Consider the following 27,315-nt stretch of genomic DNA (forward strand, 5'->3'; position numbering starts at 1 on the left):
AGAATCCTACTACATATCCATAAATTCTCATACATATTCTTCTTAGGATCTTTGGTGTTCTTCTGTTTAATTTTATCTTGCCCCCTTCCCAATAGATCAATCTTCTTGGCGCTATTGAGATTTACATTCCCTGATACCAGAAATGCAATAAATTCCTCCCCGCAGAGTTCTGGTCACTTCTGTCTTCATCGGGATAAGATAGTTTACAAATGCAGGAGTTCTCTAGCTATTTTTTTTTTCTCAGTCTTTGGATTATACAAACAAAAGCAGTTTTTATTTTAATACTATGCCATAGCCTAACATATATGTATTATACTATTATTTCTAAGTTTCATCAATAACAGAAATAAACTATATTAATACAAAAAAAAATCCCATTCTTATACACATAACATTCATTTTAATATTTGCGAAAAGCCAGTAATATAATATGTATCTATAACACCTTCATCCCTCCATCCCTCTGTCCCTTCATCCCTGCATCCTTCCATTCCTCTGTCCCTTCATTCCTTATTCCCTCCACCCCTCAGTCTCTCCATCCTCCTTCCCTCCATCCTTCTTGTCCCTTCTTCCCTCCATCCCTCAGACTCTTCATCTCTTTTTCCCTCCATCCCTCCATCGGTCTTATCCCTCCTTCCCTCCATTCATCAGTCTCTCCGTTTCTACTTCCCTCCATCCCTCCATGGCTTTGTCCCTTCTCCCCACCATCCCTTTGTCCCGTCATCCCCCGCTCCTCCCCTCGCCGTCCCTCAGCCGGGCGGGGCGGGCCCGCTGCAGTACTCACCGCCCACCGCTAGGTCGCGCCAGACCCAGGGTTGCTATGGCGATGGCGGCTTTGCTCCCCGCGCATGCGCGGCCATCGCGGCGGCTTCCGGCGCGCCTGAGGCGACGGCGGGGTTGCGATGGAGCGGTTCGGGCCCGGACCCGTGAGTGCCGTGCCGGTGGCCGAGTTCAGGCCGTGAGTCCTGGGGCGGGCAAGAGCAGGGCTTGGCGGTGGGGTGCGGGGAAGGCTACGCGCTGGGCCGCGGCGCGCAGGGGTGCCCTTGGCTCCATCAGCACGCGATGGGGCTGCAGCTACGGGGCACCCGGGCAAGAGCGGCGGCGGAGCGGGAGGGGGTGACAGCTCGGGCCAGGAGGAACCGGAGCGGGTGGAGGAGGAGGCCCCCGGTTTTCCTTGGTCACGCTGCGTAGCCCTGGGCCATCCCGAATCTCGAGCGTGGAGGCTGCCGGCCGTCGGGAAAGCGTGCCGAGCTAGGCTGAGCTTATACACGAATGTTTGTTTTTGCTGCGTAGGGAAGCGATGAGAGTATGTCAGTGTAAGAAAAGTATTTGTCAACAGTGGAGTTTTTAACTTTGGTAATAAGCTGGAGGTCATCTTACTCTTCTGTGGGTAAGTGTTGATAGAATGGTTTCTAATTTCCATAGGGAAATTTTGAATGCAGTTATGTCCTCCACTATGATAGTTCTTCAGGCAAACGCTAGTAAAATAAAATAATTCGCATGTTTTTCTTTTTTTAAGCTACCCAATATGCTGCCTAAATGTATGGCAGTACACGAGCAGCCGGAAATGCTGTTGGCTGCAGTGTAGAAGCTGTGCGTGGCTGCACATAACTGTTAGAGAATGAGATCATTTCTTTCCCTATTTTCACTATTTTTTCAAAGAAAAACACATATTTGTGTTTCAACGCCCTAAGGACTCGAGTCTTTGAACCAGCCAACCTATGAAAGTGAGAAGGGTATTTCCTGACTTAATATTTACTTCAGCATGAAATAATACAGTAAGCCCCAGGCAGAGTGAGTGAGAACTGGTGGAAGCACACGAACCAAGCTGTATGTGGTGTTTTGTAAACACAACAACTGTTTTAGGAGATCAAGTTCAGGGAGACCCTGCCAAATGCCTAAACCTTCATAAGCCCTCTGTTGTTAAAGGTGTTCTAGGTTTAGGTCTGTGAAGGCAAAGTTTTGGTGTAGTGGCTGTATGTTCTGTCACTACACTTATTCTTCCTTAGTTAAAAAGTGAAAAATTATATTTAAATAGAGGAAGAAGACCTAGTAAAAAGGAACTTGGAGTAGTAAGCTGTTAAATTCATTCAGTGTATTTCCTTTTTATCCCAGTCTGTAAGATTTGTCATTTTCCTGGACTTATAGTTACTTTAAAACAAAACAAAAAAAAAAAGGAACTTGACAAGTTTTAATGCAGAATACTGTCAGATGGCATGTGTATGTGTAACTAATATTAGATTTTTAATAATATAATAATTATGCAGTAATGCACTGACCCCCCCTATGCAGGAACAGGGAAAAATCTAAAGATTGTTTTTAATTTTGTTTGTGAGCTTAGACTGGCAGAATCATTACATTGTTTTGAATACTTTCAGCTAAGAAATACTTGCAGCCAAAAAATGCATATTTCTAGTCTTTATTGCTTCCAAACATACACTTACTCAGTTCTTGAAAAGTAATCAACTTCTGTTTGGAACAAGTTCTTTTTCTGTTTCAGGCATATATATTGTGACTTTCTTTTGTATGTAACTTCTGTTATTTATTTCAGAAATGAGGGTACATTAACATCGACTTTAAGAACACTTCTGTTCTTCACAGCTCTAATGATTACATTACCTGTCGGACTGTATTTTTCATCAAAGGCTTATGTATTTGAAGGTAATTTTGTTTCTTTCAATTAGCATTATTATTACAAAAATAGAAGAAAAGCACAATCCTCTAATAGCATCTTTGTTCTTCCTGTTTTGAGTATTTGTATATAGATAAGAAGTCCTGTAATGCCTAATTAGAACAGAAAATTATATAAATGGTTGCTGTATCCTTCCCTGCGCTGTGGTCTGCAATCCAAAATCTTCTGTTTATTATACAATTGTTTATATTGTATAGAAGTGCATTGTTTCTCTTGCCTAAAGGGTACTTAACACCACCCTGCAGCAGTCTTTTGTCAGAATCATCAGAGATATGTTCCTCCAGCTATTGCAAACTAATCACATGTTCAAGACAGAGTAATGTTGTTCATGAGGTTTATATTTTGCTTTTTGAAACACACATGCATTTAAACAAGTTATATGCAATTTCTGATATTGAATGTGGTTGCTTGTAGAGCCTTCTTTTAATTAAAAGAAAAAAAAAGGAAGAGAGATTATGGCTGTTTGATTGAACAAGCAGCCATGTTGTAGTCCTGATTCTGCAAGGTTTTAATACTTACCTCTTATAGTTCTAGGAAGTTATCTCCTTCAGAAGTGGGGAAGAGGAAGGGAGAAAACAGCTGCTTTTAAGAGCAGTTTATGAGTGTGTAATAGTTGTTCTGAAATAATTCTCCTTTTGTGTGCACTGCTGTAAAGCTTGTTAAGTAACTTTCAAGATCCTTTGAAAGGATTGTCTTTGCAGGGTGATGGTTTTGGCGTGTTGTAATGTGTAGGTTTTGTTTGCTTTTGGGGAGATTCTGTTGTGTTTTTAAAATTAATTAAGGGAAACAATATTTCAGTGTTTGGTCTTCTGATATTTGAAGGCTTATTTTATATGAGATGCATTCATGTATCTTAACTGGTGGGCCACTATTGTTTTACAGTCTAAATACAGAAGGTAATAGTCTTGTAAATTTAATTGTTCTTCTACCATTTTCTCCTGTTTTAGTGGCAAATAATTACAGAATTCTCCCCCTTCTTCCTCCCACCTCCCTCCCCTATTTTATTGCCCCACAGAGACCTACATTTAGTAAAAAAGGATGTTGAAGTTTGTTTGGTGCTGGAAGGTACTAACAGAAAAAGTGAATGTTGTAGAACTCTTAAGCTGTTGAAGTCAAATCTAGGGTATTTTATCTTAAATATTGAATACTGCAGTGTTTCTTTGTTCCAGAAATAGTTTCAAGTTCTTTAACCTTTATCATGGTGAATTCTTTCCTGTGAATTGTTTTGAGCTCAGATTTTTGATACAGGAGTAAATGTAACTTTGGTCTTAAGGGAGTATTGTGTCTTGATATGTCACAGTTCCTAGCTCATAACTAATATTCTTTACTTTCTTTGTTTTCTCAGGTTCCTTGGGAATGTCTGACAGAGACAGCTATTTTTATGCTGCCATAGTTGCTGTAGTCACTGTCCACGTAGTACTTGCTCTCTTTGTTTATGTAGCCTGGAATGAGGGTTCACGGCAGTGGCGCGAAGGCAAACAGGACTAAAATGAAGATCATCAGTGCCTGATGTCCACAGACTGTAAATCAGACTTTTTGTGAGCTGAAGGAAAAGCATTCTTCTAAATGTATAATACACATGCACAGACGAGGCTGATGCTTCAGTTGTGGTTAAAATAAGATTTGTACTTATTTTGACTGTGTACTAGTGTTTTCTGTAATGGTAATGGAAGTTGTTCTTTAGCCAACTTCTACTATGTTGAGCTGAGGAAGCCCTCACTTGGCAGTTCAAGTGGAATAATAATATACTTTTGAAAACTCCTGTAGCTACTTTTTTCATGCCTAGTATTTTTCTGGCTTGCTCTAAAAATAATATTGGCATGAAACGAGCATTAAATTTTCAAGGAATTAAATTGCTGCTTAAAAAAAGCTACATTACTTACTATCCAGCTACAGTGGAAAAAATGGAATTTCACTTTGCTGTGAATAGTTTCTTGATTTATACGTGTTGTGGTTTAACCCCAGCCAGAAACTGAGCACCACGCAGCTGCTCACTCACTGTGACCCCTCAACAGAATGAGTGTGGGAATCAGGAAAGCAAAGTGAGAAAACTCATGGGTCAAGATAAAGACAGTTTAATAGGTAACGTAAAAGCTGTACAGCTATGTGTTTTGGTTTTCAGTACAAATTCAAACCATTGCCCCATGGTAGCTATTGTGAAGAAAACTACCTCTATCCCAGCCCAAACAAACCAACACAGTGGGATAGGTGTAATTAATCTATTTCTGTGTTTAGAAGTAATTTCAAAACCGGAATTGTTTAGAAACTCAGGTGATGTCTTTCTAATGTGAAGTACAATTCTTTTTTCAAATATATTTTTTATTGCAGTGTAAAATTCAGTCTTTAATTTCCTTTTGGGAGGACTGTGGTATTATACATTGCTCATCTTTCTCCTCTTCTACAACTTATCCTATATTGCAAAGGAAAGGGCATAGCATATTTTTTTGTTTGTCTTTAGATAGGTATGTATCTCCTTGATGTTTGCTAAAGTGTGCAGTTGGATTTCCTGTGGTAAAGCAGTGTCAGTAACAGCCATAAGCTGCTGTAATGGCTGGTAGGGGAAGGAGTGAGAAAACAAGCTGTAGTCTGCAAATGGTGTCCTTTATGAAGCAGAGGACGTAAAAATGACCACATGGAATATTGGCTTCTTTTCGTTACTACTTACTTGTACACTGTGAAATGATACAATATGTTGATTGTTTTCTTTTTTCCTCGGTTGTGCGTAGTCAAATTTTAGTGATATTTTTGTAAGATAATATGAATTTCATTCCACTGTTGTGCTGTTGTTAGCAAGCTTCTTAATCTCTGGCTAAAACATTTTTTCTAGAGTTCCGGCAAGGCAGACTTTTTTAACCCTGATGATGGCTGTTAAAGCTGTTGTGCTTGTGGTCATTCTGTTAAATTGAATTTTCCAGTTTATTGTATTAGTTTAGCCTTTCTTGGAAGTTTTTTAGCCTTTCTTGGAAGTTTTTTGCTTAGTATGGGGCTTGGCATAGTTTTGGTGCTGCATGTGTCCATGGTAAAACATATGTATAAATGAGGCAAAAATTGATCATCTGTGCCCAGTGGCTTGAGATTTCTCCAAGTCTCATTCCTGTCTTGTCTACCCCAGTGTCAGGTATGCATGAGCATATACACCATGACTCACTAATGTAAATCAGTTTTTTACACTTGGTTTCTGCCGTGTTACCTTTTCTCATCCAGAGCTACATTGTCAGGTTGCTGCTGGCAAACTGGAGACTCTTATCAGAGTACTTGAAGTGCAAAGTTAGTTTGTACGTGGGCATATTGGCTTCCTGTTCTCCAGTGTATGAAGTATATGTTGTGGAACAAATACTGCTTTTCAATAAAGACCTGCCCCTCAATACAAGATACAGTAAACAACATATGCGGAACACTTTTTGAATGTCTTTAATATTCCACATGCTTAAAGCAAATATATAGCCCTGTTCAATAGCTTAGCTTTTTTTTTTATTTTTAATTTATTCACAGTGGAGAATAAATGAAGAGCTACACTTATGAAATAAAGAAGTTGAAATTTATTTGGTACTAGAAGACAGTGGCAGAGAAAATGAATGTTACAGAAGTATATGATGCTGACTCCAAGGGGAACACACCTGCTGTGCTATATTAGGTGGATCCTCTGCTATGTCTGTTCTATATTTCAGGTAGCAGAATCCCTAGACATAAAGTTAATTTCCTAGGAATAACAGGAAAATAATTCCTTATTATAACTTCAGTTAAATAAATATGACAAGTTTGGTCTTCACTGTATGTGCAGGTGCTGTAATGTCTCATAAGCTGGGGGTAATGAGCTGAGCATTAGTCCATCTATTGGAAGATCTTTGAAGGTAATGCCTTGATCTGCAACATTCATGGTGAGAAAAGAGGCACTGCCTGAGTCTGCACAGCCAGAGCCAGGTGCTGGTTTGATGTTGCCTGTGCTTCTGAGTGGGAACAATCCCTCAAGTAAAGGCTGCAATGAAAACAGCCTGTGAAGGGTTGTCCGCCTGCAGCCCAGGGAGGTTCATGGGGAGCATTTTCTTCCCTCCCTCTTTGCCAGCAGTGGGGAGCCACACTGGAGCAGTCTGTTTCCGAAGGAAGGGACCCACACTAGAGCAGTTTGTGAGGGACTCTACTGAGGAGGAAAGAGGGCAGGAACAATATGTGATGAGCTGACCACAACACCCATTCCTTGTTCCACTGTGAATACTGCAGGGGAGGTAGAGAATTCGGGAGTCAAGTTGAACCTGGAAGAAGGGAGTGCTGAGGGAAGGTGTTTTATTTTGCATCATCCTACTCTGATTTGATGGGTAATAAATTAATTTCGCCAAACTGGGTCTGTTTTTCGCATGATGGTAATTAGTGAATGACCTCCCTGTGCTTGTCTCAACCCAGGAGCTTTTTGTTACATTTTCTCTTCCCTGTTCAGCTAGAAAGGGGAGTGTTTGCATAATTTTGATGGGCATTTGGTGTCCGGCCAAGGTCAAACCCACCACATTTAAACTGATAAAATTTTGGAGAGATCAAAATTCTTTTTGGTTTTATTTTTTTATTTTCTGTAGAATGGTGATGTAAAATTTTTAACAGTGTGGTATTCTAAAGTAGTCCTGTAAGTTTGTTAATTTTACTACTAGGAATGGATTTGAAACAGCTCATAAAAAGACAACTGGAAAAACTGTCCGTGTAAGTCCTTCAGTACTTCACAGTTGTGTCTCATTTAATGTGTTTGTATAGGTTGCACAGTTTGACAATTAGTCAACTAAAACAAGCAATTGTATCTCACAGTGAGCAAATACCTTGGGACAGATTGTAGCGTAAATTTTCCAGAACATTTTCCAAGAGTGAATAGATGGGAGAGAATTGGGAAGTGGGAAATCAGTGACTTTTAATCAGTTTTTGTCTTCTGTACTTAATATCTTTGTCTTTTCAAATGCCTGCAGGACACTGTGGTGGTGGGTACCCAGACTGTGAGAGTGTACAGGTGAGCAGCTTTGCTTTGTGCTTAAGGATGCCTGACTAAACTCGTTATTAACTGCCAGCACTAGGACATCTCCAAACCAAATGGCCATTAACAGGAATTATCATTGCTTAAGGTATATGAACTTGAAACAGTCTTTACAGTACATTTGAAACAATACACTGCCTACCTGTTTCTTGCATTGTAGGAAAGGGCCTAGTAATAACACTCAACATTATAAAAATCAAACCCCAAGAAAACAGCCAAAAACAAAACCAACAACCCTACCCTCCAGAAGGCCCAAGCTCCTGTGTTGTTTTCACTCTCAGACTGATTCCAGGCAGAAGGCTGTAGTTGTGCCTTGTTGTTAGAACCACACAACAAACTAGAGGGCAGGCTGTGCTACCTGATCACTCTGATGGGCATGGGGAATGTGTGGTGCTCACTGAGAAATTATGCTCTCACTTAGTGCATTGGTGAACAGTAAAATTTTTGATACCACTGCAATTTTGGTGGGTTTTAGCCTGCTGTGACTACTGTAGTTAAATAAATTGTGCTTAGGCTTCTGTCAGCCCTTGCAGCTAGACAGGGTGTACTGAGAGCATCAGGCAGGGATGTGGTTGGTACTAGTTCAAGTGAGTAAGTAAGTACTAGTTCAAGTAAGTAAGAGATGAGAAAGCAAAAGGTCCTTAAATAATCAACTGAGCCACACATGCATTACAGAATACCGTATTTTGGGTATGACAAATGTAGGTAGGGTGCAGCCCATGGGGCAAGAGGAGAAGGGGCCAGTGAAGCAAAAGAGTGACTTGGGGAGATGGGGTGAGGGCTGGAATGTGCTAGCATGGCTGGATGTATGATGGCAAAAGTACCATATGTTTTGTTTGGAAGTATTTATTCCACTGTTTTTCAAGGGATTATGCAGGACCATTGGTCTGAAATACTAAATCTAAATAGTACAAAATAGTAAGCTAATTCCATTTTAAACTTCCAACTAAAATTATTCATAGGTTGACAGCTTTGCTGTGTGAGATCTGGGACACATTTATTTACTTTGTTTTGTACAAATCAGCATTGTTACAGGCTCTGAGTCATCTCATAGGGCATGGTTAAGCCCTTGGAGTATAAATATTTCTTTAAAAATACCAATGAGCAACTGCCACTAATGTTTTCATTAGCTCAAATCAATTGTCAGTTTAAGAGTAATACAGAAGCTGTTTGAAGGTGGCAGAGAGAAGAGCTGCTTGTGTCCCTGCAAGAGGAGGCCCTCAGATACTTGAATGGGACCTGCAAGAAGAAATTGCTGTGTGATTCAGGCCCCCCACAGTCATTCTCTTATCTGAAGATACACCAGTGTCTGAATTTCTGAGCTATTGGCATAGAGCTTGAGTCTCTTTGTTAGGAGAAGCACAGTGTTGTGTCACAACGCTGAGCTGTAGTTGTAAGACATAAAATGGAGATAACCTTTTGGGACTTGAGCTCTGCTTGAATCTAAGGCAGTAAAAAAAGGGGTGGAGGAAATGCAAGGGGATTCTTGAGAAAACTGCCTTTTTAGGTGCTCGTCTTCCAGTTCTGGAACCATGAGACAGAGTAAATTGAGGCTCTGTTTCAAAAGGCAGCGATACAGACTGGGAAGCCTTGTGGGGAAGAATGCCTAGGGTGAAGAGCTAGGAAAGTAGAGTAGTTGATTTGATGACTGGCTGGCTCAGAGCCTGGGACAGAGATTTATTTTTTTTTGTTCTGGTTTGCTGTCATGCTTCACAACCCTATTGTCCTACCAGCTTTGGATGGGATATTCTTGCTGAGATGATTCCCCTGTGGGCTCACTGTTGGGAGGGATGATCAGGTGCTTAACTGCAGCTGTGCTCTTAAAACAGTACAAACTGCTCACAGACCTGCAAAAAAAGATGTTGCTGCTTTTAGCTGGCACATGAGACACTGTGGTTTAATAGTTTTAGTGGAAATGGCCCAGGGCATAGGCACAGGTGATATATTATTAATTAAAACTGTTCATAATTGAAGAATTATTTATAAGTGAGAGCAATAGCAGTCAGAGATTAAGAGCAAACATTGCTGTGGATGTGGGCCCGTGCTCCAGGCACCATGAAGGAGATGTTTAATACCTTTACAGTTCTTCATCCTCAAGATGCAGTTTTTTTTAGCATGCTTGGGTCCTTAATGTGGTTCTGCTAATGTTAGAGATCAACTGGAAGTTTGGCTTCACAGATGGAACGCTGCTTATTTCAGAGGAATGAGTCTTTGATGTGTAAATGGTTTTCTGTCTGACAGAGAAGACAGAGGAACTCACTTTGCTCTCAAACCACGTCACACTTTGACCTCTTTCCTAGAATAATTCCTAGAATAGTAAGAATTAGCAAGTGTTAGGTGATTATTTATGCAAAGCATTATGATAGAGCATAGAGTTTCCTTTACAAACTTGTGTCATGTCTGCAGTACAATGCTTTTTTTCTTCAGAGTAAAGTATGCCCTCACCAAACAATTCAAGCCACAGGTGATTCTGATGATCTGGGTGTTGGAACTGTTTTGATGGCTGTTTGTGTTGGGTGCAGCTACCCCTGTTTAAATGTGGAATAGCTGTAGCTCATCATCTGCAGGTTTTGCCCAGTATCCCTGAGACCTGCGTAGATTCCAGATTGTGTGTTTAATAGAGATTCCTCTGCTGGTGTTAATGCTTAGGGGCTTCAACCTAGCTCCCAGTTTTACTTTGTGAAAACTGGACCTTGGGTTTTATACTTGAATTATAATGGTCTCTTTCTATATGATAATGACTGACTGATAATTAAGCTAGTTCTTTTATTCCTATCTAGCATTAAGCTAGTTCCTTTATTCCTATCTAGCATTTATTTCTAACCTGTTATAGTTCTGCAAACAGCAGCAAGTCACTCACTCCTTTTACTATTTCTTCCTCTTTACCTTTCCTTATTAAGTTCTTTCCATGGAAGCAAATATTTCCTGTAGTGTGATATCTCTTGTGATTCCTAGTTAAGATTATGTGAACTTTGTAGGGCAAGATGAGGCTTTTATAACACTTGGTGGGTATTTTGCTTCCCTACCCATGTATTTTCAGAATTGTTTGTTTTAACAGCTCTGATACGTAAGGCATGAAAACAGTGATTTCAGAGGAAAAAAAATCCAGTTTTATAGACGATTCCTGTATCAGTTATCTATGTGTCATGGGCCTTTGGGAGGAGTAATGGACAACACCAAAATAGCAGCATTTTTAGGTTCTGTGTTGTCACATACTTACTAGGTTCAGAACAGTTGAACTCTGTGGTCAAATATAGTTTTATTTTAGCATATTACAGGACTCAAGAACATGCAAGTACACTGCATTGGCAGTGGGATCCAGGCTGCTTTCACTTCTCCAGCCCTAAAAGAAAACTACACTGAGCCTTTTGGTAACAAAATCTTACAAACTCCCTTAGGAATATGTGATGGATGTAGCTCTTCAAAATGCTGTGTTGACTTTATATCAAACTTATGCAAGGGATTAATTTGGAAGGAGAGCTGAGCAGCTTGTGAGCTTTCTACCTCAGGTCAGCTGTGCTCTAATTGCAAATTCCTATTTGGATAAATTATTTTTGAGTGCTTTTTATGGACTTTGTTCAAAAAGTGAACAGGTAATTCATCTCAGCAGATAATTCTGCAGAGTACCAGAACTAATTTGCTTCAGTTGTATTCAGTTACAGATGAAGCAATGGAGTAATGTATCTGATTACATAAGCATGATTGATCAGTAAAGCAGACGAGTAATTTATTTTGTGTTGTCTCCTTGTATTCTGACAAGACCGTTTTCCTTCAGTTCAAACTTGGCAGTTTTCTCATCACAGAGATTCCTGTACAGACTGATTGACCAGTAAGAGGAATTGGTGTGTGTGTAGAAGTCAGTATGCTCTAGATTCCTGTGAAAAGCAGGTGAGGTTTTGCCTCACCATAAGGGAAGTCCCCTTGCCTACAGTCCTGGCTTTTGGAGAATTAACAAGGACTGGTCCTGAATGAAAATGAGGTATTGGAGGTAACTGTGCCAGGACTGCTGTGGTTTGGATGGGTAGGAAGCCTTACCCATCAGTAACAAGATGTTAGCTGACTCTTCTTTTTCTCATTCGCATTCCTAGCACTGAGAAATCAGTGTAAAGCCATCATTTACTCTTAACAATCTTTGAAAAACACAATCTGTAATATTTTCTCTGGAAAAAATTCTACTTTAAACTAAGCTTTTGAGACTTCATAGAAATTTAAACTGCTTTAGCCAAAAAAAAGAGCTTTTGGATAAAACTGGTATTGTTGATGAATTTTCCCCTCCAGAATATACAGCATATTCCTTTTGTGCTAAAAAAAAGGTGAATATCACAGAATACTATATGTGGCAGCATTGTATAGTATCCAGATACCACTTGCCTTGCATGTCCTGCCTGCTCTTCTTGCAACTATTTCCAAAGAACAAGGTAGGATCCAGCTGCACTCAGTCTTTATGAACACACAGGAGAGCTGGTCTCTGTTCCAAAGAAGTCGCTATACAGCAAGATCAGTATGGCTAAAGGGATATTACCAACAAACATGGAAAATGTGTCCAGGTGGAAGTAGAGAGGTATTTAGTGCAGCTAGCACAGCATAACTCCTGGAGTCGCTGGACCTAGCCTTGAAGTTGTGGCACATCTACCCTCGGAGAGGTAAAGAGATTCACTTTGCTGGCTGTGGTGGATCGCAGGGTCAGAACTGGTGGCAGAAGGGAATGGAACTTGAGTTTTTTACCCACTGCTCTGCCAGCAATATCTGCTGTTCACTGCCACCCATCCATAGGGATTTTCTAGGGTGTTTTTCTGGTGAGAACTTGAATTAGTGGATACCTGGACTTTTACCTAATTTTGCATAGTTGGCAGTCTCTTCAGGGTCTGCAGACATTGTAGTCCATGCTTTCCTTTCTTGTCAGTTCTTCTGAATATTCAATTAAATCCCTGTTTCAGTACTTTATTTGCCATTGTTCAGCTGGCTTTAGACTTTTCTGGGTTTCTTTGAGAAATCTTTTCTCTGCATCATCATTTCCTTCCACACCTAAAAACTTAATAAGAAAGGCTCACTGAAATTTGCACACCACTGGAGGATGGTGTTGCACTTGAACGGTGCCATTCCATTATTTTTCAATGGTGTTAGTGCTGGGCTTTTGTCCTGCTTCACACTTCCAAGAGCATGTACCTTCATTTGGCCACAAGATTCATCTGGGAATGAGTTCAGTGGTCAGGATGCAGAATATGCATGTGGTGCTATCCAGGGTAAGGCTTGGCATGAGACAAGAAAAATACAGCAGTGAGCAAATGATAAAGGAATTAAACAAATATACAGTCCCTATTTTATCACGTATGCCTTGGGGTATGTGCATGTTTTAGCTCTAAGCAGTGCATTGTTTGGGAAGGTACATTCAAGCATGACTAATCTGTATTTGTCTCCCTCTCCCAAAACATTGTTTCATTTGAAATGTTTTATTTCTCTGCATTTAAAGAATATTCTTTCATAATGCGAATGCTATTTTTCATTTTTCCAGAACAATTTGTTGAAGTGTTTCTATTAATCTTTCTATTATTTAAGCACTTCTATCTGCAATACACAATAGAAACAAATGAATTGGTTTTTTTGAGACAAGCTTGCTTCTTATCCTACAGAAACAATGACTCATGAAATTTATCCAACCCTCATCTGTATTCCTCCCCCAACTAATAAGTTAAATGGGAGTTTTGTGTTTGTTTTAAAAGACAGCCTGTGTGTACCTCACCAGGGAGCTTGTTTGAACATGGAGTTCACAAGAGGAAAATTCCTTGCCATCACAGTAGGACTGCTTCATTGAGCATTAAGGAGCTTTGCAAAGTTTGCTCCTTAAGTGAAGAAAACAGCACTGGATTTAATTCATTGCTCACACAGTGATCCTAGTCTAGTGTGCACTTCATCAAGATGCCAGGTTTGTGGTTTTGATACATTAAAAGACTGCAGAAGGCAGAAACCTTTGTCTTTGGGCCTGTTAATCCCGCAGATGGAGAGGATCAGGATGTATAAGATTCTACACTGATCTAGGATAAAAATACTTCTATTTTTATTCTGAAACAGTCCTGCAAATGGTTGTGCTTGTCTAAGAAGGGAGTGTGGAGGATGGGTACAGGTATTTGTAGTCAGTGTACCTGCTGAAGCCCCATGTGATGAGGAGACACCCTTAGCTGGACCTGACTCCACATTAATGCAGAGAAGCTTGTTTAAATCTAAAATGGGATATGGACTTGCAACTTCATGGTGTGGATGGACCATGGGGTTTAGCTGTGAGGAAATAGACCCTTATCAGTACAGTTCACTGCATGAAAAATAGGCAGTTTTTCTGCAAAACTGTGGATTTTGCAATGGGCTTTTTTAACTGAGCAAAGTCTTCTGGTCATCCAAGTACTTATTTTTGGGGAAATCTGGAGAGGATTGCAAAAGAAGCTTTCCAGGGAGAAGTTTATATATCAACTTGTTCCTGTTTGGACACTGCTTACAAAACACTGCCATACAGATGTTGGGATAACTGGCACTTAACTAAGAAAAGACTCAGGAGATTGATTTTCTAGGAACAATAAAAATTTCACATATAATTATCTTCCCCCTTCACCTTTCCCTAGGGTGGAGGGATGGCCTATATTTGCAGAGGCTGCACGATAGGCATGTCTATTCTCTTTGCCTGCCAGAGCTAAAGGCCTCTTTCTCTATAACTCTAAGGCCAGACTATCTATGTATTCCTGTTAAAAGGGTTTTTGAGATTTTGCAGCATTTCTGTTTTCCTGGAACTCTCCAAAGCAAGCATGCTTCTGTGAATGGAGTTCTTGATAGGTGAACCTGCAGAAGTACAAGTAACTCTGATCTGTACAGCGAAGGATTAAGAGAACATACATCTGCAAAATTGAAAGATGAAAGTAACCTAGACCATTAATTTCACATTTTCTTATGGAGAAAAATATTTTATCAGATACAGCATGTGGAAGCAAGAAGAAAAACACCACCACTGGCAGAATTGGGAAGTTGAGCTATGTGTTGAATCTCAAGAGATTGAAGGCTCTAGAGAGTAATTTGTACTCCTGCCTTACAACTCAGGCAGAATTATGGTTGCAAGTGCAGTGAGCACCAGAAGCTTACATGAGAATTCTGCCAGAAATATACTGTGCACCTCTATGAATGGGCAAGGAATGTCTTTAGTTTGACAGGTAATATTTACTTTCTCCAATCCCATCTGCAGACAATTGCAAGAGAAAAATACTGTGATTCACAGCAGGCCAGTAGGCCAAGTGAGAATTTTACATCTGACAGAGTGGATTTCAGCTGGCTTCAGTGAATGTGGTTGAATGGGCTCTTCAGCAGTAAGACTGACCTAAGTGCATGTTAGGAAGAGTTTTCTTTTGGGTGGATTTCTCTTGGTTGTTATTGACAGCTTTCCTCAATTTGATTTTCATAAATGATGTGTTGATTTTACATAGTCCTGTGCACGAGCTGAATGTAATATTCCAAATTTAAAACCACAAGGTAAACAAATTCCCAATGCAAAAGGCAGTCTCAGAGACTTCCAGAGCTGCCTCATAATAAAAGTAATTTCAAAGTAAAAATCTGTGTGCTGAAAAATATTTAATTTAACAGAAAAAATAATTAAAGCAGCATGTATTTTGCAGTTTGATGGTGTTCCATACAACACAGTATTGGTTTCTTGTTCATGTGTAGGTGTCTGCTCATTAAGTAAGATGTTTACAAAGTGTAGGGGCTGCTTAAATGCTTTAGGGGATGAGTATATTTATTATGGGCTGATAATCCTTGTAATACTTGTAATTTTTATATTAAAATTTACATGGATTACATTCCAATGAGAAGCATGAAAGTGATTACTAAACTGTGGAAATAAATGTGTTAAAACCTTAAATAGTGGAATAATCCTCTTAGGGGAAATTGCACCTCTTTCATTTATAATGGTATTGTTATTGGCTTTGTTTTAGTTCAACTTTTGAGTCAATGCTTCCATGAAATTCTCATGACTTGCCTTCCAAAATGACATCAAAGGCAAAAGGAGAAAAAGTCTTGACAAAACCAGGTCACTACATCAGCAAGAGCAAAGCAGCTCTGCTTCCCAAATCAAAGCCTTGATGCAGGAGTACTGCTGTGCTCCCATTAGTGTCACAAGTGCCATTCTCAGCAGTGAGGGACCAAAAATTGTCACAACTGCCGAAAAAAGGCTGAAGGCTTTGGCCAAAGCCTGGTGCCTGTCTCCTCAGAGTGCTGCTATACTGAAATGAGGATGTGGAGGTCCTCAAGGTATCCCTTTTGGGGGATGTCCTGGCCTTAGCAATACTTTGTAGCCAGGAATGTACAAGGAATGAGGGGGAGTAGTGAGTCCTTTGTGCCTAAATCAAGCAAAAATCCCAGCAAGGGATTCTGTTGCATTAACAAGCAGATGGGACTCAGTTTCTTCATGCAGAAAGAGCCCATTTTTTTTCACATAATTTTATATAGTTTTCACAGATCTCCTATCCAACTCTAATTGGTTAGTAGTTTTCTTGCTACTCAGTTCATTGGTTATAACAGGCATTTTACCTTTCCATCAAATCTCTCTATTGGATTGCTTCACTGATTCTCATGGGATAGATCTATTGTTTATGCAGTTGCAAACGTATTTTTCTTATTAGAATAAGTTGTTGTGTTAACTGACTTCTCATTCCTTTGATTCTTTCTTCTGGGAACTCTCAGGCTAGCTGGTAATTCCTGAGAGCAAGGCCTGACTTTCTATGACCTTTTATAATATCTCTACCTGTATGTGACAGTGTTCTGCCAGCCCTGTCCTTCCAGAGGTCCTTTTGTAGTCTTGGCCAAACTCCCAGGTGTGAGGGAGACTAAGGGTCTTCTAAAGGATATACATCTGGGCTGTGAGGGAAATGTATGGGCCAGAAGCCAATCTCAGTCTGCCTTCATAGCAAGGAACTGTCAATAAACCATCATCTCCCTCTCCTGCCTCAGTTCCTGTGTATCCCCAGAAGAGCTGTCCATCAAGGGGGGGTTTACGTACACACACAGGACCATGCAAACTGCTTTGAAATTGACATTTTGTCAAAATAACTCCATGTACAGTTTGTCTGTCTGCAGTGGATGGGACCTAGAGTACACTCAGGAACAGGACTCTCCTCCTGGATCCTATTTGGCTGTATCATCCAGGCTTTTTTCTTAAAGGGACAATGTAGAGTCTATAGCCAAAACTTAGTGAGATAATTATAGCTGGCAGGGCTTGGTAATTAATATCTAGTACAACCTACTGCAAAGTACTGCTGCTTTTACGTGTGTTTTGTGCGAAGTGGGAGTGCTGAGGCATGCTCATTTGCTGCTGTCTGACAGGGAGAGGGTGACAAATCTTAGAGGAAGATGGAAATATGCTTCCCATCTTTTGGGGTTTTAATTAAATTAACTGCAGTGGCAGAAATACCAGAGTGCCAGGGCTTCTCCTCTGACTGAGCAAGCACTTTGCAGGAAGGAAACCTGGTACAGGAAGCTCATACAGGTGTCTGTGCTCAAGAACAATATCTGTTCTGGCTAACAAGCATGACTCTGTGTTGCTGATTTACTTAGAGACCTTCAGCTGTGTGGTGACCATGTGGGTGCAAGGATTTGGTTTTTCCACATGAGTAGCAGCTACAGCATAGTGTCTCTGGCAGGTTTCACTAAAGCCATCCAACAGCATATGTAGCAAATGCTAATGGAAGCCACTTGGCACAAGCTTTACTCTTTCTATTGAATACCTCAGAGATTTAGCAGAAGCAAAGACCTGTTCTGGGGCTTGGAATGTCAATGCCTCCTAACAGAGCTACTACTGCCTGCCGAAACCTGGAGTCTGCTCCTGCACTTGAGATCCAGACTTTCCCTGGCTGCACTTTTTTGGCAGAGACATCCCTGTTTCCAGGTGATATAGCTCACAAAGGGGTTCAGATCAGCTGCCTCTCCCCACATCCTTCTGATGCCCGGCAAGTGCTGCAGGGGCACACAGAGGAGGCACCTGGGCATAGGTGGGTATGTGTCCTAGGAGAGGCTGTGACGGTACAAAGCAAATGCAGAGCACAAGCAGGCATCTGCCCTAACCCAAAGAAGAAAACTAATGAAGGAAAAGAGAAACTTTTTTTTTTTTTTTTTAATATTAGGAAGACCTGCCTATCTTTATCTTCATGCAAAACAGATTAATTCTATCACTTGTGACTTTTCTGTGTAGGACTTTGAGCAGAGCAAGCTGTTAATAATGACTAATAATTGTTGTAGTTGATAGCTTGAAATGTATCTTTTCCCCTCTTTTAGTTGTGATTTCCCCCCCACAGCTTCTCTTTTTCCTGACTGTTTACCTGGTGTCAGGTTACCATGGTTACTGAAGTTTCTCTCCTCAGCCCCAAGCGAGAGGCCGGATAGAGAAAAGAGAAGACCCTGCTGGTATTTCCAGCTGCTTGAAGTTTCTTTAGCCCAGGAGACCCTTCTTTCCAACACGGAAGTTTGTAACTCTGTTTTTCCTGTCCCAGAATGCCTCTGAGCTATGGAAGCTGAGAGGCCATGCTTACCTTTCCCTTCCCTTTCTTTCCCCCCTGTGTTGCCAGGAAACCAGGCCCCCCTCTCTCCCCCTCTGCCCCTCTGTGGAGAATACTCCTACACCTTTGTGGGCATTTGAAGAAGTTGGTGTCTGTTATTTCTTATCTTGGTGTGTGTAACCTTGATTTGTAGAAAGTTTGTAAGATGTACTAACTGAGAAAAATAATTGGTTCTTTCTCTGATGTTCCCTCCCTCCGAGAAACCCTGTTAAAAGAGACCCCCCAGACCCCAAATCCTTGGTCTCTCGTCCTTTGGATTCCCCTTCACAGAAATAAACTGTGGAATGCAAACCAGAGAGAGAGTCCCCCCCTGATTTCTTTACTCGCTCTATAGACTTGAATTCTTGAAGAAGATCAGTGAACCCCACAAACATATGCTGGCTCGAAACTCGAGTGAAGAGAAACCTCATCACTGAGCTAGCCAGGCCACACTCAAGATCGAGTCAAATAATGACTGAGTTTCATTGGGGTTTAAAATGGAAATTTTGCTTGTGTAAATAGGAAGTAATAGTGTAACATGTAGGAGGTCTTTAATCTTTATATTTATTACATTTTGTAGAATTATAATTTTTTTAAAGTTTTTTGTTTTATCTTGAGCACTGACAAAGGTAAGCAGGTAACAGAAGGTACACACTTTAATGGGGCTTTTTCCTGAATTCATCTGAAGCCAAGCCCCCTCTGACCACAGCCCCACCCTCACATCTGCATTTCATAAGGGTATTACCGCTGTAATTAATAGGACTTGTATAACAGTACCTAATTAAACTCTGATCATATAGTGTAAATTTAACTTGATTATCATTAGCCCCAGTGAACTCTGCAGGAGATTAATTCTGGTGATACAGTCAGTGCAGAGAGTAACAGCAGGAGCTCTGTGGATGACCAAAATATTAGTGAACAGCAATGCTCTGCACCTCCAAACACTGCAAGGTAGGTCTGGGTACCAACAGTAGCACTGGTGTCAGGGAGGGGTCTGCACTAGGACAGGAGTCTCCCCATTTTCAAATTGCTTAAAAGCCACTGGAATTCCAGCAGGCTTGTAGGGCACCATTCTTAAAATCACTGAATAAGGAGCCTGTGAGAGGATTATGGCTTACATAAGGGTTTTATGTCTGTCCTAAAGCTACAGCCCCTATGCATTTGTGCACTGTGTAGGGTGTCTGCCGGTGATTCATGGACACCAGAATGTCCTGAATGAATATGAGCCACATTTTATTTAGGATTATTACAGATACAGGACCTAGTCCCAGTCTTAGGAAAGCTGGTAAGGTTTAATCTGTGGGAAGAGAGCAAAGGCAATAATGTTGTATTTCTTTATATTAATTCCTGCATGTTAAAATGTTGTATATGTTGCTTCTGCACATTATGCTGGAGGATTCTTTCCTTAAAAAAAACCAAAACAAATAAGCCTTTGGTAAAATAATGGGGAGTTTTCTGTATGTAGTCCCAAAGTACAGGGCATGGGGTTTGTCCTGTCTTTGGCTGAATCTGTTTGTTTGCTGCTAATAATAGTTTAATCAATGGGACTGCATATTCTCTGTCTGACAGTAGCCCAGAAGACACAGATGACAGCAAAAAAAGGTTTTTTGTATGTGTCATTTTTTCATTCTTTTTTGTTGTTGTTGCTTAATTAAAAGCAAAGAGAAAGTTTTACTCCTGTTTGCATGAGTGGTCACTTCAAATGGTACAGGAAAATCTAGGCCAAGCTGCTTTCAGTGGGCTAAGGATCATTACACCATTGCACTGCTTCCTTTCATAGTAGCAATGCCTCTTAATAAATGTCAGGCACCTTTTGAACTTTCTTTGAAACCATTAGTTTTGCTTTCCACAAGTACCCCATGGCCCACCTTGCCCCCTCCCCCCCGGCCCAGGCTCACTGTGGCATAGCTGTTATTAGGAGATGTGTCCATGTGTGGTGGGAAGGAAAGGGGGGATATGTGCAGGGTGCATCCTCACTGCCCGCAGAAATGGTGCTGGTTATATAATGCTCTTGCTGGGTAACGAGGTGAAACGCTGTCAATTCTTCTGCAGGAGCTTTCAGAGGGTTTGGGGCTGCTGGCTGGCTGAAGGGTGGGTCAGGGACGTGTTCCCTGGTGTCTGTGTGTTGGGGTGCACACACAGGTGTCAGTGTGTACAGTGCTGAACAGGGGCTGCAGCATTAATGACTGAGATGCTGGTGCAGGCAATGGTACGTCAAGCAAACACAGCCACTCAGCATCTTTCCTGAAATAGATCATTTTAGGGTATTGCTACTTTGTGAAGCAGCTCTGCTTAACATTAATTAATTGCTTAATTAAGCTCTGCTTAATTGAAGCAATTAAAAATAAGCTATGCTTAAGCCACAATGGCCTTTCCTTTAATAGTGGTAATAATACTTTGTGAGAGAAGGCTGTGCTCAGGAAGCAATATGCTTTATATCAAATGATCCAGGATGCTGATACTATTCAGAATGTAACTTGCTGGGGCTTTGCTATTACTCTTTGTACTTCCTATTGTTTCTTGCACTTGCTGACTTGTACCTGTTTGCAGCACAGTTGCTTGTCTGAGTGCAAATGTTCATGTTGACTGATGAGTGCAAGCTGTATGATTGTGTCCACGTGTGCTGGATGTGCATGTTTTAAAACTGTTTTAAGACTAGGGCTGTAGGTCTGGATGTGCTTGCCACTGTCATGGATAAGATACTCATATGTGTAGCACTCTTGTGGAGCTACTGTCAAATGTGTGTCTCAGAGCAGAAAGTAATCTTGGTTTGCAACAAGATGAATGAAAGGAATGCCTGAGCTTTTTAAGGTATGTATTTTGGAAGCTGTGTTTGCACTGTAAGTACTGTATATGCTTCAAATACCTGAGAGCTACTGGGGGAACTGATTCCCTTACAGAGACAGAGGGACTGTGCATCCACAGCACAAGCAGCTGTGAGCTAAAAAGATTCCAACAGCAAGAAACTAAGCCCAAATGAACCTAAGTAAGCAAGGGATCTGAATTATTTGCAAACAGAAGTGCTTGTTCCTGAACAGTCAGATATCTGAATGTGGAGCAGCCTCAGGCCATGGGACTGGCATTGTGAGGGTGAGCACTGTCCTAAAATGAACTGTTCAACAGAAAAGTCAGTTGGTATGAGATACGTGCTCGTATTCCCCTGGGACTGAGAATCTCTTATACTTAATTTTTAGACTCCTTTTTTGTTGCCATCTAAAAGGCACTTGATGTCACAATTCCTGACACTTTGGCTTTTGCATTTGTTCCTTGTGATTTTCAACTGGAATAGCAGCCTGCTAGGACCACATCCCATATCATCTTTGTTCTTTCTGTTGCTGTGCTTGAGTCCAGTCCTATAGATCTGGCTGGTCCCTGACTGGTTGTGTAGCCTTTGTGTGAGGAGATGGGTGTAAACACAGGGGCTTAACCTGAGGACAGTCTCCCACTCCAGACTGTAGGAGTCCGAGTCCTGGCACAAGGACTGATTGCCACACTGGGGTCCTGGGTAGTCAGAAATGTGGTGGCCACTTCTTTTGCATCTCCCCATTTCTAGGGCTTCTGGTGTGTTGCTAAAGTTTTGCAGGGAGCAGCTTCCTGATGCTTTGTACTCCCACCCAGGAGGAGTGTGGCAGGGGCAGCCAGCCTTGTCAGCCACAATGTCCAGGACTCAGACCTTGGGAGGGGAAATGAGCTGATGAAATTTCATCTTGGTAGCAGGTGTGTCATATAACCATCTTTACACCAGAGGAGGTGGTTCTCCGTTCTGCAGAAACACCCTGCCACTTGGGAGAAAATCACTGGTTCCCCCAGCATGGCAAAGACAGCAATGGGGTTAGGCCTTCCCATGCTGCAAGCTCTCAGGCATTGCATACATCAGTGAAGATAGGTTGATTGCCATAAGTGACTATAGGTAGAGAAATGTCACTCCGTAGATTTTCATGTGATCACTGAGTGGCTTTGTAACTTTTGCAGCCCCATAGCTGAGCCTGCAAGCTCCCAGTTGCTGCCTACAGATGGTGAGCCTTGCCTATATATCAAGCAGACTTGTCTGTGCACACACCTGTGTTTAATTACCATTATGAAATGGTAATAAAAAATCTAAAATGCCATTACAATGTAGTATGGGGCTGGGATTTGCAGTCTAACTGCAAGCCTCCTGTTGGCAAAACCGCTCCAAGTTTGTCTGAACTCTACCACTGGACAGTAGTTGTCCTCCATGAGCTGCTCTCTGAGCAGGCTGATGTGGCTTGTTTTATTTGTTACTGACTTGACAGAATATATTGGTGTCAGCACCTCTTCTAAGTCTTTCCTATGGTGGAAATTCTGCCTGGTTAAAACTACCAGCAGGATGCCTCAGCAAGAGCTTTTGCTAGGCATGCTTTGCCCAAGGAGTAACTTCCTTCTTGAAGGAGAGTTATTTTGATGTAGACAAGGGTCATTAGGACTGCACTGACTCCCTGATGTTGGTACCCATTCTGAGAATGGGTGGTGATCACACCCAAAAGTCATTTGATGCACTTTGCAGTAAAATGACTCTCTGGTGCTTATAAACCTTTCAGGGTATTAAAATGATCTTAAACCCTATTCTGTTTCTTGCTTTAGGTTGGAGCTGGCCCGGATCTGAGTTTGACTGACAACTTAGCTACTGCTTGCAGTTTAAGTTCCTTGGGATAGGGTGATGGATCCCTGCCCTCTCCCAGTCCTGTCTCCCTGCTGCCTTAGGTGCAGGCTGAGACTTCAGAGTTTAGCTCCAAGCTGCAGCCAGTGACAGTCTCCACACGCAAACCTCACCACCAGGATCAGAGCTATGTTTCTCAAATTGATAAGGAAAAAAAGGCTTTTAATTTTTTCCTTTTATTTTTGGGGAGAAGAAGACAAGAATTATTTCAAACATTCTAATAAGCCCCTGAAGTAAATAACTAAATGTTCTTCCATTTCGGTGTAGCTCTTGGAAAATTTCCCTGGATGTCTTTAAGGAGCTCATTGTAAAATAGTGGGATGTTCTTTTACCACAGGTGTATGTTAAAACAAAAGCATTTCACTTGGAGTTATTACAGAACTACCTGGTCTTGGGATTACTGTGAGGAGCTTTGGAAAGTCATTCACCTGGGCTGCATTACATGAGAAGTGCTGCTGCTATGCAGGTCCATGGTTTGTATAGCAGGGGATGCAGAGGTTCAGATCATCATCTTGCCTACAATGGGAAATTGTAGGGGTTCTTTTTCAGCAGTGAAATTAGTTCTGTTCTTTAACTTGAACTTTTTTAGCGTAAAAAGTGAGGCTTTACTACAAATAGTATTGTTTGCAACAACCTCATGGACTCTGCCAATTTTTTTGCAGGAATCAACAGAGAATTACTTCCAAACTTGTTTTAACATTGTAACTCTAACACCTGTGCACAGGAAGCAGACGTCTTCCTCTGTTTCTACCCATCTCTGTCTACCTGGAAGAGCAGTCTGGCCTTTACCTGCTGCCACAGAGCACCTTGGGGAAAGTGCTGAACCCTGTCAGGGAAAAGGAGCACTGATACTGATTCCTTAGGGAGCTGAGCCTCAAGGCAGACCAATGAAATGCATTGTTTTCACTGACTCAAGTAACCTTTTTATTAGATTACCGTTCCCTTCACTGACTCAGGGACCAGAGTAATAAGGGTAATGAAGGATAAGTAATAAAGGCAAGCACAGATGCTTATCTATCCTAGCCCTTCCAACTTGCCAGCCCATTGAACCTGTTTGCTGTTTGGACCTCATCTTAGAATTCCATTTTGAATCTCCATACGTGTGTGAATTGGGAACTCCCCTGCTCAAAGCCCTGCTGCAGCTGTATGGAAAATACTGTGTCAGGCTGTATGGTTATTAATAAGCTGATTTTCTTAGAGAATGGAACATCTTGTCTGAGTTCTTGTGGCAGGCAGGCTAATGATATTGGACAGCAAGAAACTGTCACTTTTGCTAAATCTGTTGTATTGTGAGCAGTCTTCTTACAGCATACTGTGAAAGCTAATCCACCTTAGGGCTCTATCCAAAGTGAAATTTGGAGTCTGCTTTTCTCAAGAACACAGTTATTCCTTTGGAAACTGTTGTCTCAGAAGCACAGAGAAAGCAAAGAACCTGAACAGGTATCAATTTAGCTGAATAAACTCCATCTGTGTGTCTGCTCCAGGTCTGCTAGACCCTCATTCCTGAGCAATGATAAAATAAGACTTCTGAGGAACAGAAGTAACATGGAATTTGTTAGAAAACATGTCCTTGCACATTGCTTAAAAATGCAGAACAGATTTGGAAGCAAATCTGAGGATTTTCTTACATAGAAAATGTAATGAGGAATGAGACCTGGTCAGCAGTACTGGACTCTCAGCAAAGCTTTCATGGGTGGGAGCTGAGGAAGTTGCACACAAAGAAGCTCTTGATTATCTCTGTTTTCAGTGCAGCCAGATGCCAGTTCCTAACCTAGAGACCCCACTGGGGTCTCTGCAGTGTGAGTGGAGTCCATGGACTCTGTGATGGTTCTGTGATGGGTTTGGAGAGGTGGGAAGGAGGTACAGCACCCAGTTCTGCTGACAACCTTCCTGCACCACCTCCCGGTAATGTTCAGCCCTAGGTTGTTCTTCCATGTTGCTGCATTAGGCATGACTGTCTCTTCATGCTTCTGTGGTAGGAAAGTAGTGTATTTCTCCCAGGTTTCTCTCTCTATTTTTACAACTGAGACTTCACCTGTGCACAGCATGTTTTTCAGAAACAATCTCCGATTTTGGCCTCATTTGGCCAAAGTGCGTAGCAGTTCCTTGAATTTGAGTAGATAAATAATCATGTTGATAGAGCTGCTGCTTAATATTAAACTAAGTCTGTTGCTGAATCAGGTCCTTGATCTTTGGCAACCTTTGTGCTACAAAAGTATTTATACATGTAAACATTAAATTGTAGATGCAGTTTCTTCAGATAACACTGCAGCATATGGGGCACAGGACTGAATTTTATGGGGCAATAAAGTTAGTGCTGAACACTGAGAATTGTTTCCTTTTCACAGGCCTTTATAGCCACTTTTAACAACTGTTCCTCCATGGCACTTGGTAGTTTTTAAGAATATCTTTGTTCCCCTAAAATTGTCCTGTCACCTATGCAGTGCTCCACATGCAGAAGGTGTTTTCTGGTATTATTGTCTTTCCTGTGGTTGCATGAGAAGTTCCATATGAGATTGAAATACTGTATTAAACTGGAACAGTAGATCACGCGTAGGATTTGAAGGCTGTCGATTGCCTTAGGCATTTTGCAATGACGAGGCTGTACAAAATATGCTTGCAGTGAGCTTCAGGAGATCCCCAACTTTGTGGTTCCCCACAAGGAGATCCACTACAGTCAGAGGTAGAGAGGTGCCTACATGACTTTACGTAATTTAAGTAGTTTAAGTAATTTCATCTTGGGAAAACAAGACAGGAAAGTAAGTTTAAATGCTATCAGAAAAAGGAGATGGGAGATAAACTAAATGGCTTATTAAAATCATTCAGTGGCAGTGGCAGGAATTCAGTGTAGAATTCCTGGCTGTCAGCCTACCAATGAGCTAACAATAATCACAAACCTCCGAGATACAGAGCTGAGGTCCCTCCATTTCCTGCAGATACCAGGGACCATGTGAGACTCATTGATGGCCATCACAGGCAATAGGTTGTGCCACCAAGGATAACAATTGTCTTGGAGTGACTATATGATACAGTATTCCCCTATCATGTGTTTTATGCCCAGACATGGGTCCTGTAACTTGAAGCTAGGGCCGGGGGAACTGGGGGCAGGCGGAGCCAGAGGAAAACACCTCCCCTGATTTCATACACCTACCCCATATTCGGCTCTGCAGGGAGGGAGTATATGCTTTGCCTTTAGCTAGCTTCTTGTTTGTCAGCTGTGGCAAGAAGTTTCCCAGGATTGCATACAGCTTCTCCAATAATTTCTATGGCTTCTTCTGGAACTGTTCAGCTTAGCTCCGGTCCGAAGCACCAAATCTTCACTGGAGGCCCCAGCAAGGGAGGCTGCAGGCTCACCACATCCTGGCTCTGAACCTCAGGAAAAGCCAAGTAGGACTCTAATATCCACCAGCTTTCTCTGCAGTGAGAAGATTTTAATATCTAACATTATTAATTCGTTTTCCTGTGCCTGTGTGCACTCTTTGTGTTAAATAAACATGTTTTTTCACTGTCCTCCAAGAAATTCCTTTCATTTGGTGGGAGGAGGGAGTGCTGGAACCTGCCCTTTTTTGTAGGAGACATTCATTTCAGGACATTTCCTCCTAACTTGTCTCAAACCGACACAAATTCATGAGTAGCTGGTTTAAGACTAAAGAAGGCAGTTCTGTCTTCTGCTCCCTGCAATGTCTGCTGCATTGGCACAATAGAGGCAAAGTACTTGAAAGTTGATCTTTATAAAATGTCTCTCCAAGCATTAGCTTTCAACCATGCAAACCTGATTTTTCATGCAGAGGAGGAGGTTGGGAGTGGAAAATCTCACACCATTTCAAGGGTGAGATTTGCTTGAGCTTAAACTCATGAACATCATGAAACTGCACCTTGAGGACTGCTGAATCAGGTTGCTTGTAAAAGTTAAGAGAATTTTGATGTACAAGATATTTGTGTTCCCTCTTGAAGTGTTATAACAAGGATACAGTGATAGCATCAGGGAAATTGAGTCACAGAACAGCGCCTGTCAAAGCGGATGCTTGGCTTCTCTGGTGCTTACCTGAGTATGCATTTTAGTTACTGACTGCTAAACATAGCAAAGCTGGAGCTGCATTATCATTCTACTGAATGTCAAAATGTCTGCTGCATCTTACTGGAGAGCACATCATTGTAGCCTTAACAAGATGTAATACAGAGGCTGTTGAGAAGTGCAGCTGTTACCATCACAGAACTTTTATTTAATTTTACCTTCAGGAGGAAGTATTTGTTGAAATTAGGTTTTAGTTACCAAAGATGAAGATGTTTCTAGCTGGAATGGTGTCTATGAGTATACATCGTTTTCTTTGGAGGGTAGAAAAATGTTTTCTGGTAGGGTTGTACATTTGGTTTG

The 27,315-nt window shown here is 41.4% G+C and overlaps 1 protein-coding gene and 2 long non-coding RNA genes across 4 annotated transcripts; 2 read left to right on the forward strand and 1 right to left on the reverse strand.

Annotated features, from left to right (window-relative positions):
* The first annotated feature begins 744 nt into the window (after nt 1–744).
* On the forward strand, nt 745–7,370 carry VMA21 (vacuolar ATPase assembly factor VMA21). Its single transcript, XM_023926898.2, has 3 exons — nt 745–958; nt 2,552–2,661; nt 4,038–7,370. Exons 1-3 carry the CDS (start codon nt 903–905, stop codon nt 4,178–4,180), a joined length of 309 nt encoding a protein of 102 aa, XP_023782666.1. The 5' UTR covers nt 745–902; the 3' UTR covers nt 4,181–7,370.
* On the reverse strand, nt 7,228–18,201 carry LOC147650541 (uncharacterized). Its single transcript, XR_015276446.1, has 4 exons — nt 18,047–18,201; nt 12,072–12,949; nt 9,776–10,008; nt 7,228–9,547 (listed from the first exon to the last, which is right to left on the reverse strand). It is a non-coding gene; the product is annotated as an uncharacterized LOC147650541 (long non-coding RNA).
* On the forward strand, nt 7,634–26,450 carry LOC147650542 (uncharacterized). Of its 2 annotated transcripts, none has more exons than XR_015276448.1 (2): nt 7,634–7,676; nt 26,230–26,450. It is a non-coding gene; the product is annotated as an uncharacterized LOC147650542 (long non-coding RNA). The 2 variants fall into 2 exon arrangements; XR_015276449.1 differs by lacking the exon at nt 26,230–26,450 and adding an exon at nt 13,421–15,594 and having other exon boundaries at nt 7,636–7,676.
* The last annotated feature ends 865 nt before the right edge of the window (nt 26,451–27,315 follow it).

This window comes from Cyanistes caeruleus, chromosome 14, assembly GCF_971803275.1.
Source record: "Cyanistes caeruleus chromosome 14, bCyaCae1.hap1.1, whole genome shotgun sequence".
NCBI classification, from domain to species: Eukaryota; Metazoa; Chordata; class Aves; order Passeriformes; family Paridae; genus Cyanistes; species Cyanistes caeruleus.